At 51.3% G+C, this 16754-nt stretch overlaps 2 protein-coding genes across 5 annotated transcripts in view; both read right to left on the bottom strand.

The window, feature by feature from the left end:
• Window positions 1-1091, bottom strand: part of GOSR1 (golgi SNAP receptor complex member 1) — a 32311-nt gene extending 31220 nt beyond the window's left edge. The window contains exons 1-2 of one of the 2 annotated variants that reach the window (XM_035561010.2): window positions 967-1091; window positions 693-807 (exon numbers count right to left, since the gene is read on the bottom strand). In XM_035561010.2, coding sequence (XP_035416903.1) covers window positions 693-807; window positions 967-997 — 146 coding nt within the window. In that variant the 5' untranslated portion in view covers window positions 998-1091. The remainder of the gene's footprint in view (window positions 1-692; window positions 808-966) is intronic. The other variant, XM_035561011.2, reaches the window with a different exon arrangement.
• Window positions 1092-1293: 202 nt separating this feature from the next.
• CPD (carboxypeptidase D) overlaps window positions 1294-16754 on the bottom strand; it is a 31511-nt gene continuing 16050 nt past the window's right edge. For all 3 annotated transcript variants that reach the window (XM_035561015.2, XM_035561014.2, XM_035561013.1), the window contains 18 exons: window positions 16211-16380; window positions 15248-15615; window positions 14638-14829; window positions 13628-13795; window positions 12325-12434; window positions 11772-11874; window positions 11199-11341; window positions 10438-10607; window positions 9585-9896; window positions 8101-8296; window positions 7686-7821; window positions 6723-6872; window positions 6194-6289; window positions 6036-6100; window positions 5726-5857; window positions 5151-5336; window positions 4734-4833; window positions 1294-4220 (listed from right to left, as the gene is read on the bottom strand). In XM_035561015.2, the coding sequence (XP_035416908.1) occupies window positions 3994-4220; window positions 4734-4833; window positions 5151-5336; window positions 5726-5857; window positions 6036-6100; window positions 6194-6289; window positions 6723-6872; window positions 7686-7821; window positions 8101-8296; window positions 9585-9896; window positions 10438-10607; window positions 11199-11341; window positions 11772-11874; window positions 12325-12434; window positions 13628-13795; window positions 14638-14829; window positions 15248-15615; window positions 16211-16380 (3024 nt within the window). In that variant the 3' untranslated portion in view covers window positions 1294-3993. The remainder of the gene's footprint in view (window positions 4221-4733; window positions 4834-5150; window positions 5337-5725; window positions 5858-6035; window positions 6101-6193; window positions 6290-6722; window positions 6873-7685; window positions 7822-8100; window positions 8297-9584; window positions 9897-10437; window positions 10608-11198; window positions 11342-11771; window positions 11875-12324; window positions 12435-13627; window positions 13796-14637; window positions 14830-15247; window positions 15616-16210; window positions 16381-16754) is intronic.

Here is a 16754-nt window from a genome sequence, read left to right as displayed (position 1 = left end):
AGGCTACTTACCTTAGGAGAAAATCAGAAAGTAACAGCCACCCCTCCAGAGGGGAAGGCAACAAACTGCCCGCTTCCATTCCCTATTCTCCATCCTCCCTGCGGCAGTGACAGCAGCTCAGTGCACGGTTCCTTCACCTCTGAAGCAGGGATTAGGAGCACCACAGCAGCCCACCGGGGCCGTGTAAGGCTAAACTGCCAGAGCCCAAAGCACCTACTGAAGCCTCAGAACCTCTGCTAACTCCATACGAGTAAAACTGGAAAGTGAGCTGGCGCAGCCAGCTGGGCCGTGCGTTAAGGAAGCCGAACAACCCCTCACACGCCTTCCCCACAGTTACAAACCGAAGTTTGAACGCAGCTGCCTCTGGGGACACCGCGCTCTGCTGCAGAGCACGCACCTTTGTGACCTAAGTGCCAACATCACCTGGTAGCGCATGGAGACGAGAATCACAGAATTATTAGGGTTGGGAAAGAGCTCCAGGATCACCTGGTCCACCCAGCCCCCTACCACCAATATCACCCACTAACCCACATCCCCAAGCACCACATCCAACCTCTCCCTGAACCCCCAGGGCCGGTGACTCCCCCACCTCAAGCGCTGCAACGAGCTTAAGAAACCGAGCGTAAAACCTGAGGTGGCGGCGGGGACCGGAACCAAGCGAAAAATTAAATCGTAAAGAAACGTGTTAGTACCTATACCTGTCGCGCCGCCCCTCCCGGCCGCCGCTGTAGCTGGTGCAGAGCTTGCTGAAGGAGACCAGCTTCAGGTCCAGCTCGTTCTCCAGCTGCCTCGCCTGCTTCCGCAGATCTGCGGGGGGAGAGGTCACAGCCCCGCACGGCGCCCCACAGGGAGCCCCGGAGCCCCGCGGGACGTGAGGGGAAAGAACCGGGGACCGCGGCCGAGTCCCCCCCCCCCCCCGGCCCCAACCCCCTCCCTCCGGCCCCGCCGCCCGCGGCCCCCACTCGCCTTCCCAGTAGTTGCTGCTCCCCGCCGCCATCTTTGTTGTCCGACGTCAGCCGCGGCCCGCCGAGACGGCCGGCACAGAGCGGCGGAGCGCGGCGGGGCGAGGCGGGAGGGCCGCCCGCTGCAGCGCCCCCCCGAGGCCGCCAGCCTCCGCCCGGGCCTCGCAGCCTCCGACCGGCCTCAGCGCCCGACCCCCGGCCCCGTCAGGCCCCAGCCTCTCCCCCTGCCCTGTCCCCCAAGCCCCAGCCTTTGACCCCCAAGCCCCAGCTTCTTCTCCCCCCCACCCCCCCCCGGTCGTGTGGAGGCAAAGGAAGAACGAGAGGACGCTGCTGGGCGTCAAAATAGGTTTTATACAGATTATTGGAGCTCAGTATACAGGTTTAAAAAAAAACACACACACAAAAAAAAAACAAAATAAACGAGGAAGAGGCCCTGCTCTAGGCAGCTGTGCGGCCTCACCTCACAGGGCGGCTTCTGCTCCAGGGAATGGCCGCGCTGAGGCCCTCGTGCAAACAAATGAACACCGAAGGCACAGGTGACACGCGTGGGGAAGCAGCTCCTCGCCCTCGGACGGACAGACAGACGGACAGAGGGCAATGGGGAGGCTGCAGGGGCTCCTCCTGCCCCGCCACCAACAAGAGCTACGCACCCCAGCGGGGCCCACGGCCTAGGAAAAGCTCCCCTTTACAAAACGACCCAACCCCACTCAGCTTTAAAAGAGGCACCAACCACACTCCCCAGGGAGCTCACGCACACCCAGTCCTGACGAGACTTATTGCTAGGGGGACGATGTAAGGCCAGCTCCGTCCATCGCCTGCTGCCGGAGAAAACGCTGCCCCAAACAGAGCTCTCAGAGCCATTTGAAAAATCAACTTTAATATAAAACCCAACTGCGGCTCTTGTTAGAGCCCTCAGAAGCAGGAAAAGGGTGGAGATTTGGCAGCATTACTGCTGGTGTGCCACAGCCCAGTACCTGGGGAGAAGTCACAGCCCAGGACCAGACCGATGGGAGATGGGACCAAGCAGAACACAGACAGCGAGGGGCTCCTTCACAGCACCATGATGTGGGACAGGAGCATGGGGAACGCTCAGCCTCATCCCACCCCACCTCCCCAGACAGATCTCAGAACATGCTTCTTGCCCCATAACACCCCCTGAAAGAGGGAAGAAGGTATGCTGCTGTCCAAGCGTTATCCTCATCCTTCCAGGTAGCTGCACAAAACCAGCAGCCAGCTGCTGAGACGATCAGCGAGGCCACAGACACGGTTCTGGAGGGGAACTGACCACGCCCAGGGGTCCTCGCGAGATAAGGCCCAGCAGCCTCTGATAGGGAAGCTGCTGCTCTGCTCCTCCAGAGGAGACCCCGTCATACGTTTGGGTGCAAACACATTCTGGAGACAGCCCGTGTAGGTTCACGAACCTCCCTGGGCTGCTGGAGAAGAGAATCAAATCAGGGCAAAGCATATGTCCAAGGTGGTGCTGCAGTGCTTGGCTCCTGCACCCCAGAGGGAAAAAAAAAAAAAAAAAATAAAAGAACCAGCAGCAAGAAAATAAGTGCCTATATTCTAACCCCAGACTTCTGCCCAGAAAGCACAAGAACTTCAGAAACTTATAGATAAAGGCTTTGGAAATCATGTTTCAGGCATCCTGCCCTTCTGGGCATCCCTTCTATTCCCCACAAATCCAGCACATCTTGAGGATGCACAGTGCAGCTCCTCTTCCCGCCTTCTTGCCAAGTGCTACGGAACAGAATTTGGCTGCTTTTCCCTTCTTCAGCACTGCTCTTCAGCCCTTCCTCATGCCTTGCACCAGGCCCCCGCAGCAGCAGACACTGCAGACACACAAGCAGGTGGAGCTCTTGCTACACGCTTCAAGGACACTGGAGCAGCAGAACAGAGCCAGGCCAGCAGGCTAATTTGATGCCTGCCACTGCCAGAGCTTGACGAGAGGTGTTCAAAGCACTCTGATCACTAAACGGTATTAGCTGGACAATGACAAGTTGGGCCACAGGCTCCCCTATGGCCACTCTCTGCTGTTCCAATAAGGCTCAAAGCAGTGGCCAGGTTTCACTGTTTCCACCTGAATAGAGGTGGACTTGAGCAAAAGTGGAGTCAATTACTAGTTATTTTCTACAGCATCCACCACAATCAGTTTTATCCATTTGCTTAGAATAATCTCCAGTTGCGCTTTCAGACACTGTGCTGCTGTAACACTAAGATGAGACTCCAAAAGCCAAGTCCACACAAATAAGAAGCAACCAGGGGTGATGGGGACAGAATTTCTTCCCCAGAAGTCAGGAACAGCAATTCTTCAGAGCTGGCAAGCTGTTGAACTTGGTCAGAGTTCACTGAAGCTCTGACATGTGCTCCTTTCTCCAGTTCACATCAAGAATGGATGTCATCTCCCCCAGATTTCAGCATGCCAAGACCCTGCTTGGAACTAGCAATGCATTAGAGAAGCTCCACAACCACTGCAGAGAAGAGCAGGCCACAGCATCTCAAGGTGGGGAAAAGCTCCAAGGGAGCAGCTGAGAACCAGGTGCAGTCTATTTCCAAGGGCTGCTCTGCAGAACATGGAGTCAGTGATGGATCTGGCTTCCACCACATACAGAGTAAGAAAAATGAAATCAAAACAGGTAGAGAAACCACTTTGGAGTGTTGCAACTATGACCCCATGCAGGTCTTGGGGCACTTCCCCACCATCTGCTCACTGTGTTGAGATGCTGGGGAAGTGCTGGGAACTCTGCTGGTCACCCTGTTAAGTTACCTTTCGAACAATGTGATGTGAAAACATCCAAACCTTGACCTAAAATCATAAGCCTTGTCCTTAACCCAAACACAGCCCCTAACACCCACTGATTTGCACGTACGTAGAAACAGAGCAAACAGCAGAGGGAAGTCAGGAGCTGCCACCCACGTTTCTGAAGGACACAATCCTGCAAGTTAATGTTTCAAAACTGAACCACAGGGATCATCGCCCCCCTCCCACCGGGGCTGGTCCATGGGAACCTCCTTTCCTGTCTGGGAGGTGTCAGTGTTTGCTGGAGTATAATGTTTCTTCTTCAGTGTCTGTTTCATCCTGGAATTCGTGGCTCAAAAGGGATTTCTTTGAGCCAGTGGACATCATGCGGATCTCGTCCTCATAATCGTCGTGGTGCTGCCGGAGGCGGTGGAAGCCGTCTTTGTGTCTGTTGGACTTGATTGAGCAGACGCACCAGATGATACAGGCAGTGAGGACCAGAGCAGACATACTTGCACCTGCCAGAGAGAGGGCACTGAAGTTAATTCCACATTCCCCACCCAAGTAGATTCCAGGTTTCTCAGATTCTCTCTTCCCTCCTACAAAATACAGCCATTTTCCTCACTTCTGTGGCCCAGGAGCAAGGAGCATGGACACAGTAAAGACAAAGCATGCAAGAGAGGTGCTTTCCGAGCACTAAAAATCCCTTAGTGCTTACCAAGTATCACACCACCCAAAAAAAACTTGGGGAAGATCCAAGATCTGCTAGGTCCCAGCTATATGCACAAACAGGCTCTCCCCATTCCAGTCATCTCAAGCCCCTTTCATGCCCCTGCAATACTCTCCCCTCCCTCCCTATCTGCTAGCCCAGCACCACCAGATCCAAGGGATGTTGGACCAGTCTGCAAGGACAAGCTTATGTTCAGAAGGGAAAGCAGGAGGTGACTTTCCAGTTCAGTGCAAAGAGAAGGGTGATCATCAGGATGAACCAGCCCAGAAAGCACGGCTCGAGGCTGTGACTGGAACTTTACCTGCAACAGTTACGACCAGCTCCCGAGGCAGACCAAATACCCTGTTTTCCATGTCAAATACAATGAACACAGAGCTGGGTGCATCGTGGCGTACCAAGACCTGCAGAGAGAGAGATGTGAGAATTCAGACCATCTCAGAGCTTACGTCCCTGTTAGATGTCCAGAGAAAAGAGGTATTTGCCAATCAGGGCAGAACCAGGCAGATGTCAAAGACAAGTGTGATGTAAGGAAAGGCTACTGCCCGAAACAATTCTGCCATGCTGGGAAATTCTTCTCCATCCGTTTTAACAAGGTAGAAGACAGCTAACGTGGGCACACAACCAGCAGCTAAACACAGCCAACGAGGCAGAGCCCAAGTATGAGCAGTGTCCTCACAGGACAGGGAGGGGAGAGAAGATCTCTGATCAAGGCACATACCTTCATATGCTTCTGTTGGTACCCGTCAGCTATCGCATTGATGTTATGCAAACCAGGAGCCAAGAGCACATGGAAATAGCCACCTTCTTTAGTATAGACCCTCAAGCCTTCATTAAGGACAATGGTAGCTTTAGAAATTGCCTTGCCACTCTTGTCCTGGACAAATCCGTGGACTCCCTTGTGAACCTGAAATAAAGCATTTCAAACACTTCACGTTCAGATCCAAGAGTATGGCCTATTTGTTACCTAAAACAGGACCTTATTCTTCCCCTCAAAATATAGCACTTTCCTAACGCCCTCCCCCTTAAGAAATAAGACTGCACAATATTGTAAGCACTGCTCAGCCCACTAGAAGGCAAAACAACACAGCAATTTAACTTCCATGTCAACACGTTTCCTGGTCACTTGATGCCTCTTTTCAAGCCATTCCTCATTCAGTCTACATTAGTCTCTAATTAACAAGGCTCCAATAAAAACACAAGCAATCTCCACACTGCTCTCTTCCTCTCCCCTTCCTCACCCATCCCACTGCCTTCAATCCTTGCCAGAATTTCTTCCCCCAGACTGTGGCTCACCTCCACAAGCATGCTAAGCAGGGACTTCCTGTGGTCTGCCCACAAGCCAGGGAGCTGCCCTGTGCTGGGGAAGTAGCAGCAGCTGGTATAAACTGTGATCTCAGGACAATGACCAAACGTAACACTGAAATCCTGGAGAGTAAAAAAAAAATAAAGAAAAATCCCACACAATTAATAAAGGTGGTACTTAAGTTTTCCAAAGTGCAGTTAGAGGTGGCTAAGCTTTGCCCAGACAGAACAAATACGCTTTTTAACGCTCATTTAAAGCTGTATCTGCAAAGATGGCAAGCGGTGTACTGTAACAAATTACCTTCATACTTCCCAGGTGACTGTGCCATTCAGAGCCACGGATCACACCCCCAGGAATATTCTCATCTGTGAGAGCAAGAATACAGCTATCAGACATATCTGCTCCTATAAGAGTACTGCACAAGCTGGCAGGGGGTTAAAGGATTGAACCAAACATACCTGACTTATTTGGACAGCCTGGCTGGCCCAAATGCATCAATGGATGGTTGTTTGCATACACAGATGCCAAATGCTTCAGTGTTTCTTTGTTCTCCACTACAAACAGAAAGGTGAGACATTGGGAGTGCAACTCCTATTCACTGGGAGAACAGACTCTTACTCTAACCCCACGATCCTGTATTAAACAGTCACACACATTGTTTCTGGGGGATTCCAGATATCCTCCGACATTGAGTGGCGGTAACATAAGCAGGCCTTATATTGGTTTTGGCAAAGGAAAAGCTGATATACTGTTGTAAAAACGGAAATAATAATACATCTTTCAATCCCTAGCTGAATCCTGTGAGGATTTTCAGCTTTGTTTTACAGACTTTCAGTTATTCTCTAGAAATAAAGGGCTGAACACAAAGGGAGGCTACGGGATACCACCAGTGGGAGAACACCAAGAGGACAAGCTCTTACACTGTGCAGTCACGTGGCTAGCCAGAGGCTAGCTGTGCATGCGAGACCCTGGAGGAGTCAGTCATACCTGTCTGCGTGGGATTATCAAATGGGTAAGTAACAAGCAGAGATCCACCATCCAGTGCAACAGAGAGGCTGAAATCCTGCTTCAGTATCAAGTTCTCTATGATGGCTTTGGTCTCAGGCTCTCGTGTCCCTGAGTACCAGGAGTAATTGCCTGTGAATGAAAACAACAAATAGAAAAGGGAATTGACAACAGTTTCCTCTGCTATTTCAGAGGCCAGAAGTATGTACTTTGTTTATGGCTGAAATTGTCTGCTGCTTATTTTAAATATATTTGTTAGATTTCAGCAGATTGCACCTGAAACATTAAGTAAAACACCTAGTCCATACTACCCATGGGTGGCATTTATCTGCAAAGCTAAACAAATAATACATCACTATTTCCCCAAGCTATTTACTTTTGTGATACAGAGGGTGGTTCACGGGTGTTTACTTTCTTTTACTGTCACTGAACTGCCACTATTGGAAGAAAGTACTTGGGGATGATCCCAGCCAAACCTGGCCAGAGAGAAAACTTCCTTTCCAGGAAGGGTGGGGATAGCATCAATACAGAGCTCTGCAGATAACACCATGCAGTTAAAAAGAAACCATAAGAGCATGAAAAAAGGAGACTGTTCCCAGGGAGCATGAGTAGAGAACATTTTCAGGAACTTAGGGTTGAAAGAAATCAACTAACAGGAAAAAATATTAAGTATTGTCTAATCTCTGGACTATTCCTAAACAACTCTGCTTCACCTTCTCCTTTTCAAATAAAGGACTGACAATTATCATCTGTAAGGAGTATTCAAGCTTTGGAAGCTTCCCAGCAGCCGTGCTGCTTCAGCTCTGAGGCGGGAATGCTGCTCTTTTTACAGGTAGACCCTGTAACCAAATGACTACACCCAACCCTACAGAGGCTAGCAGATATCTACTACAGCCTGCATCTGTACAGGGACACCACACATCAGCTTGCATTAGTTTGCTTTACTTGTGAAGTCTGTGTCCAGATCTCTGCCATGAGCATTCGTGTGGCCTATCTTCGAGGTGCAGCCTCTCTCCTGCGCTATCTCACGTCCATCTGGATTCAGGGAAGGCACAATCACAATCCGCGTTCGGTCAATCAGCTGAAAAAAGCAGGGGGAAACGGCACATAAAGTACAATTAGTGGGCCTCGTTTTCTCTACACCTCATTTACCTTGCTCTTATCCTAGGAACAGCTGCTTATATTGATTTCAGTGGTTCCCACTGGCCCCATGGATCTCACAAGGCCTCCCCTTTGTGCATGGGACCACCGCAACCTGCAAGCCAGTATTAATGAGACAGGTCTCTCTCGATGAGCACTGTCTTCTCAGGATATAATTGGAGGGTGCCAAGACCATCATGCCCTCATATCAGCTCCTCACCTTTGTAACAGCAGTGTTCTTCTTGTAGTTCATGCAAAGAAATTCTGCCAGTGCCAGGAGCAGCTCCGTACCGACAGGGGCGTTTCCATGAATACCAGCAATGAAGCGGATCTTGGGCTCCTCAGGCTCGGACTGGTTGGGCTTGTTGGAGATCTCAAGGGACCAGATCTGACGGAACTCAACACTCTGACCCAGACTGCCAAGAGATGAGAAACCAGAGCGTCAGCTCAGGAACAGAGCCGCTCCCCTGGCCTGGCCTTACGAGAAGTGCCGGTGCGGAAAGGAACTGCTGCCTAGACCACAAGTGACACACAAAACTCAGCCACATCACAAAAAGAAGATTTGCAGCAGCACCGAACCACATCCACTGTGAACATCAGTCTGAACACAAACATCTGTGTGAAAAAGCACCCAGGTAGAGGTGAACAGGACACCCAATGCTCCATATTTCTCTATATAGCCTACAACACCACTCCAGATGTAGAACGGCTAAATGCCTCTGTGCTTCCTGTGTGTTTGTTTTTTTCCTTCTGTTTTGTTTTTCCTCCCCTCTCCCCAGTCAGTGCAGGATACATCTGGACATCAAACTAATTTAGAAAGCGCCCAGTTTCAAGGACAAAAGCAGGCCTATTTCCAGTAGAAGTTGTTGCTACAGTCGTGCCTTTAAGTTAGCAAACTGAATGCAGGCAAAGCAGGGAACACAATCGGGGCTGATGCAACTGGAAGGACAATAGAGGCTACAGATCAGAAAGGCAGCCTTGGCACCAGCAGGGACAGCACATGAGCACATTGTGCCTGGTGACAACAAGCAATCAGGGTCCCGGGGACAAAGAGACCGGATTTATGCCTTTTAACATTGACAGAGGGTAAGTGCTACAGGTCACAAAGGTGAGCAGAGGACAACAGACAGCTGGTCACCTGCAGGGGGGCAGAGACCTTGGCTCAGAGCACATTAACTCAAACATCTCATGCTATTAGTTAAAATCTGAAGGCAGATAGTTTAAAAAGCCATTGGATTTGATGATCCTCATGGGCCCCTTCCAACTCAAGATATTCTAATTCTAAGGCTTGTAAGCCAAATTTGAACACTTTTGCTGGGAACTCTTTAGCAGGGTAGACGTCATAAAGGATTTGGAAAAGGGAGGAAATAGAAAACACGAAACAAATATTTGCAGATACCTGGGGTATCATTGCTGGGAATATCACTAGTCCCAGGCAGCTGGGTAGCTGACAGCACCCTGGGTTCGTCAGTAAAATGAGGTCTCAGGAAAAAACACAGGGATGTGGTCTGCAGGTCCCTGCAGCCCATGATCTGCCACCATGCCCTTACACACGGGGCTCCTCTGAACTCAGGCACCACAGGGACAGGCAGAAACAAGCTCCCCACCTCTGCACTGCGCTCACAGCTCATTATTTCACTACTTCCCTGCCACAGACTGCTGCTGCTCAGGGAGGAGCTGAGCATTGCTGCTTTGAGTTTTCACCTGGTGAGATTTGTGATGTGCGGGTAGTTCAGATAGAGGCCTCGGAGGAACTCAGAGAGGTCCTTGTAGGGGCGGTATCGGTAAGGAGAGACTTTCCCCGACGAGGCAAGCAGGAGGCGCTCCAGGCCGTTTTCAGCAGACAGATCTTTGATCAGAGTCTCAAACTCCTTCTCGTTGGGGTCGCTGGTGTCTGGGGTGTTCAGGACCGGCACCTTCCCCTCTTCCGCTTTGGCATCTGTCCGTGAAAGAGTGAAGTTGACCTGCACCCCACCTTTGCTGTCGACTTCCACGGTCTTAGTGACTGGATCGTACCTGCCCAGGAAGAGAAGGCACAAGGAGATGTCAGGGGCCGAAGCTTCACACACCAAGCCATCCCCCTTGCTGACTAGGCACTCAACGTGGGACTGCTCTCTAGCCAAAAGAAGCAAGCAGCATAAAAGCAAGCAGCAAGAACACTTCAAAAGGGACAGAGAAATGGCAGGAGGACAGGGAGCAGCTCAGAGCCCTGCATGGCACTGAGCTGCTTTTGGCTCAGGTGTTGCAGGGTTACGTGGCAGACTGGCAGGACAAGAAGTCAGGCAGCTTTAACCCAAAGAGCAACAAGCTTTTGGCAGCTGTTGAAGTAATTTCTGCGGGCAGCTGCCTGCATGAGCATTTCCCTTCAAGACATCAGGTTATCAACTACTTCACCGCACCACCTCCAAACAAGGGAAGATTTGTACTCTGCACTGTCACCAGATTAACAGTCCCTGACACCAGGGTAGCACGATTTTGTTAACTCTTGACTGGGAAAATCAGGAGTGCGCTGTGGCAATCGTGCAGCTGTTTGTTCCCTGTGCAGTGACGTGCTCACCCTCGGGCAGATGCTGTGACTTTGTACGTCCCCTGGACCAAGAGGCGCCAGTAGTCTCCGTCCTTGTAGGTGGTCACGGGGTGGTTGATGTCGGCAACGCTGATGGTGGCGTTGAGAATGCCCCTTCCGTCCGTGGCATCCAGCACAAATCCCCAGATGCCGCGGTGAACCTGAGCACAGACCCGGAGCCCTGCTCAGAGCCAGCCCTCGCTCTGCCCCCACCCCACACACCATGGTGGGAGCGCTGACACCCAGACCCCACCAGCTCCCCGGGAGGCTCCGCGTTTCCAGAGGAGCGGCATGTCCCAAGAGGGCTCAGGTTAAGCCCGCCAGCAGCTGGCATGGACAAAGATCACCTGAGTACAATGGGCAATTGTTTGGCTCATGATGCCACCACAGTACGCTCTGCTCCACACCTTTGTTTGCATGCCCCAGGTGCACCGCACTACCACCAGCCGTGACCCAGCTGGAAATGGCACATAAGGGCCACCAGCCTAGGGAGAAGGGAGGTATTGGTAAACAAAGTGCTCACACCTGCATCACCTGGCTGCTGTTTCCATACAGACTTTTTGGTATGTTGAGGAGGGGAGAGGGGGAATCGAGGCATGTTTGGATGGGAAGGATTTCTGTGGAGCAGGGACCTAGTCTGGCCAGGAAGCAGCACTTGCCTCAGTGTGCAGACCAACCTGTTTACTCTGGCACGTCTAATCCAGACCCCAAGAGGCAGCTCACGCATGTGCTTGGGCATCAAATTGGCTCACCTGTTTAATGAACTGGAGGAGAGATCTACGGTTCTGCTCCCAGTACTTCGGCAGCTCCTCTGCTTTTGGGTATTTCACACAGCCCAGCTCAATGGTCACTTCAAAGCAGTTTGTATTTAAGTAATTCCAGTCCTGCATCCCACCTACAACAGGAACGCAAGAAAAGTTTTGACAAGGTCTCCTGAAGGCAGAGTTGTACCACAGCTCAAAAAAAGATTAAAAATCAGTATTTCATCTTTCTCTAGTATCTAACAGCATGCATTTTATACTGAAGTGAAAAGGCTTTTACACAGGGCAAGATTCATGCTTCAGGGGGATGTCAGAATAGCAGACTGATAACCAACCTTCTTGTAAATGCCTTTCATACTGCTGGCTAGCCAGAAATACTACACTATAAATTCCTTCCCTCCGCAATGATTTAATCTGGGTACATTATTTAAGAAGTTACAAAAGAAACCCAAATTCCCACAATCTGGACTGACCAACGCAGAGTTTGTGACTGATGAAACCGAATTCTTTAAGCTGCACATGCATTAACTTGGAGATAAACGAGAGATTTAAGGTTGACTTTACCTGGAACGTTGTACCACTGGGCCCCATTTGTGATGCCATGTGGAAAGTACTCTGTGGGGTACATATCCTTACAGGGACTTCCCTGATACATCTTTTTGTTTTCCTGAAACAAAAGACGTGACACGTGGAGCTCAGCCTGTACTCTACAGCCACTGGCACTTCTGTCCCAACATTAGTCACACGCTCAGTGTTACCAAACAGACCTTTCAAGCAGGTGTGCATTTGTACAGCTGCAGCACCAGCAGACTGTCCCACACCCAAACACAACTCGGACATCCTCACTCTCCTCCTAGTGTACATACAGCATTTTCTAGCACCCTTCAGCACACGTGTGTGTGTAAACCACTGCTATGGGCCCCGTGTCTGCACAGAGCTCTCCTACAGTGCCTGCAGGCAGAGCACACTGGCCATCCAAGCATGGAAAGAGAGCGTCCCACAGGACCCTTCTGCTGTGACCCGAGGAGTCTGCACATGTGGGTGCCTGCTCAAAGGGCTCATGACAGCATCAGGAATTACCCTAGCAGGATGAGCTGTTTTCCCATTAGAGCTTTACCTTGGAGTAGGAAAGTGCCAGCTGCTGAAACACAGCATCGTCTGGAGATTTACTGTATATGGCTATTCCTTGTTCATCGTCATCAAAGGGGTAATTAACCACCAGAGAACCTGCAGGGAAGACAAGATTTGACTTGAACTTGCATGCTTTTCAACTGATCCCTCAGCCTAAGAGGATAAGTTTTTCTTTTCCTCTGAAGAGTGCCAGGGACCAAGTCTCGTGATTCTCAAGACTTGGCATTAAACACGTAGCATTAACACCAGTGGACAGAAGAGACAACAAAAGCACAGGAAAAGATAAGGCCACACCCAACAAGGAAGGTGAGCCACGACACATCAAAGCTTTGGCTCTTACATGCAGGAGGGATGAGCACAACCTCCTAATAATCCCTTTCACAGAGGAGAGAAAGCAAAGGAATACATTTCTTAAAACACACACAGCGCCCTTGGCCCAACTGCTGTAGCTTTTCAGCCTTCTGGAATTTATGGCAAGCAGCTTATAACATCTCTGGCTTTTCCTAGGCAAGCTGTACTAACGGTACTGTGGGAACCCAGACACCACCGCTGCTGGAGAACTGCCAGCTCTTACCCACGCAGGGTACCTCTGCACGACAAAATGAAACGTGCTAGCACAAAGCAACCACCTGCAAGTTACCACAGCTACAACAATCCGTCTGGGGAATTAGGGAATAAGCTGTAAGACAGACACTTAGTTTAGATCACTCTAAAAAGATAATTAAGTTACAGCAAATTTCATAGTTCCGCCATGCAATTCAAGACAGGGAACCCTCAGGATTACATCTCCTTCCCTTCAATTTGTAAGTACTACAAAGCCTCTAGCAGCCACAGCATTACCACATTCACAGAACCAGCTGCTGACAGGAAAGCCCATCCCACCTGCCCCATCCCTTAGCGGGCAGTGTGCTACCTACTGCCCAGGGCACGTGCTCCCTTCAGAGAAGCAGGGGCGATCCTCCCAGCAGCCTCTTCAGCTCCCTACAAACATGCTCGGGGACATGCCTTTCAACCTGTTCCCAGCTTCTGATCCAGCTTCCAGCAGTGTGAACTCCAACCTACTAACAGTAGGTTTGGTTTACTCTTTTTTTCTATAGGTCCTTTGGAAATGGCCTCATCCCTGGTGCAGAAACCTGACTGCCTTTGCTCCTGCCACTTCAAGTACACTTAGGACTGCGAGCTCTCTGCCCGATCTCCTCTGTTCATGCCTTGATTGCAGTGGGGATCTCTCTGCAAACCCCATCCCTCAAACCTCAGTGCTGAGGAAGCAGCCTGGCTGGCTGACGTACCTCCATGCAGGTTTGCTGAAAGCACGAACGGGTAAGTCTTCAACCAGCTCATGACAGCAAGCGTTTCTGGCTGCGGAGGGTCTGTCACCTGGAAGAACTGATCCGGGAAGTTCCGGTTCAGGTCGTAGTTGTTGCTGTTATTTCTGCCAACGGTGCCTCCTCTGTCTCCTGAAAATGAAACACACGTTCAGCCTTGTGCCCCATACAAGTTCCCCCTTCACTGTGGAGGCTGTGTCCTACTGCTGAAGATCTTCACACTATCAATTAGCAAAAACCAGCAGAGAGCACAACAGCGCTGGCTTCCTGCAGCCCACAGTGACAGGACACCCACACTTTCCTCCAGTGAGAGTGCCCAAAGGTGTCCAGGCCACAGCTAGCAGGAAGGCAGTGAACCACGAACAATCCCAGCAGCTGGGTGTCACGACCACAGAAACCTCAGAGCTCACCTTCTCAAACCAGCTGGACAAGTTCTTTGTTAAACCCACGTAGAGCTCTAATTCCAGAAAACCGTTCTGGACAGCCTTTGTTCTATCAGTCTGCAAAAGCCATGCAGTTTTAAGGACTTCCCTGAATGTTTTTGCCAATTTCAACATCACGATCAAAGTCTGTATTATCCTTGGACAAGTGCTCTGCAGACTGCCTGGCTCCCACATCACAGGTTACTAAGAGCATGGACCAAAGCACAGCAAGTATGAGCTGTGTCAAAGGAATGTCTTTATTTTTAATAACCCTTGGGATAGCCACAAACCGTAAGGGGACCTAAACAGGGGTAGCATATAGCATTGCTGAAGCGGAAGAGCTCTTTCCGACCACTTCAAGAAGCAGCCAGCCACCCACTTCCTGCGGCGCGGGGTCTGCCCACTCACTCCACAGCACACCCCAAGTCCCTTCCCATCCTCCCTGGGCAGAAAGCACTGGTGCTCCAGCAAGGTTTCTCAGAAGTACCACGAGCCCCAACTCTTGTTCTCAGAGCTAAAACCCCCCAGGTGTTTCAGCGCAGGCAGCACTACCTTCCTGGGACTTCTCGTAGCCATCTGGGTTCATGGACGGCATGACGTGGATCCGCGTGCTCCGGACCAAGTCAGTCACTTCAGGATCCGTGCCGAAGTTCTTGCAGAGGTACTCGATGAGGTTCAGGAGCAGCTCTCGCCCCACAACTTCATTCCCATGCATGTTACCAATATACTTGAACTCTGGCTCACCTGCAGACAAACAGCCACGCCAAAGAGACAATTATAACCACTACAGTAACGCTTGGAGACGTTTCATCACCCTGAGCACTGCACTCTCAGGCCCTTCTGCAGGCTAGGGGGCATTTACTTTAAACATACCCTTCTGCAATCACACCACCAAAAAGGACAAACACCGCTGCAGGGAGAACCCTTGGTCCTTCTGTTCCCAGAGCCCCACCACCAATGCAGCTGTCCCCAGGAATGCTCCTTAACTCACAGCAGTGCCACCCGCTGCGCCTGGTCTTCTGAAAAAGCATGCTGTGAGGAGGAACTCAGTTTCTCTTCAGACAGATGCCAGCTCTACATCCCTTCCTGCCCTTCCCACACCCCAAAGCAAAGGGTCTGTCGCTTGCATTTGTGCCTTGCTAGAGAGAATTTGCAGCGTTACCTGCTTCATGGATGCCGGGGTTGTCTGAGATCTCCATGACGTAGAGCTCCCGCAGCTCCACCGACTTGCCCACAGAGTAGAGGCGGGTGATGCTGGGGTACTCGTTGGCGTACCGCCGCAGGAAGATCTCCATGTCCGAGAAGTGATGGTGCCGAAAGTCCACGGGTTGGACTGCTTGGTGGTGAGAGGTTGTGCCCGGGGGCTCTGCCTGCGCAACAGAGGGCGTGCTGGTGGAGAGAGGAGCAGGCGTTGCGGTGAACTGCGTGAGGTTAGGGTCTGGTGCCACCACGGTTGGCTGCAAGGAGAAATCCACTACTGTTGCATCTCCCTCCTTCACCTCAACGTTCTCTTTGGTCACTGGTGCGTAACTGTGGGGGGGAAAAAAAAAAGAGCTGGCTTCAGCAAAGAGGCTCTGCAGCCTCTTAACCTCCACTGGACGCTCTCCAGCTTCTTCCTCCCAGCCTGAACACACTGGGATGTTGGACTAGGGGAGAGATTCACCAGCAAACAAGCCGATGGGGCTCATCCCACTGCCACCGGACCCAACTGTGCTGCTGCCCTTGCTGTGTCAGAGGCACAAGTTCCTGTTTATGGGGAAGAAGCCACGGGTGCATCACAGGGGTAGCTAGCTGCAAGTGACACGTTTACACCCAGGCTTGAGACAACGCAGGCTCTTACTGGGGTGACCCTACTCCTTTCTCTCCTTTTGCCCAGAAGCAAGACGAGGTCGATATAAGCAATCAAACAAAGGTGACAGAAGTGCTGTGCACCCAGCAGCTCCCCACTGCAGCAGGGCACGGGGTGAATAAACACAGCTGCAGCTCTAACCCATCACAGAGTCCTTTACTGCTGCAGCTTCCAACCAAGCCCCCTAAACACACACAAGATGCTCCTGGGGAAGAAATCACGTAAAGTAAGACGAGCAGTCAGCAGTGCAGACACTGGCTGCCACAGAGACGTTACCCCATCACAACTGCGGTCACGTTGTAGGTCCCAGGCACGAGCAGTCGGTGATAGTCACCAAATTTGCCCGCCGTGATGTTATGAGCGATGCCGGCAACAACAATGGTCGCGTTCTCCAAGCCAGCCCCAGTGATGGCATCCCTGACAAAGCCTTTCACACCGATGTGGACCTGAGGAAAACAATACAAGGGCCTGGCTGAAGACACGAAACATCAGTGCAACTGCATCCTCACCCTGTAATCCCTTTCCCTCCCATCCCCAAAAGAGCAGAGCAGGACAGCTGCCAAGCAGAGACAAGCCCAAAGTTCAGACAGTGCTTGGCCAGGCAGCAAGGACAGGAATTTCAGCATGCACTGGGAAGGCAGCAGCTTTTCAGAACTGATCCTCCCTAGCAAATCCTCTCATTCATTGACATGGGCACAGAATAGTGTGAACACAGCAGGGTTGCAGGCCATACTGAGGGACGAAGTGCAGCTGCCTCCCTTCCCAGCCTAAACTGTCCCCTACCCAACCCACACGTGGGCATGTGGAAAAAGCCTGGAAG

Source organism: Cygnus atratus, chromosome 20 (genome assembly GCF_013377495.2).
Source record: "Cygnus atratus isolate AKBS03 ecotype Queensland, Australia chromosome 20, CAtr_DNAZoo_HiC_assembly, whole genome shotgun sequence".
Taxonomy (NCBI): Eukaryota; Metazoa; Chordata; class Aves; order Anseriformes; family Anatidae; genus Cygnus; species Cygnus atratus.
The sequence above is the reverse complement of the archived record's forward strand: the minus strand, read 5'-3'. Positions and strand labels throughout refer to the sequence as shown.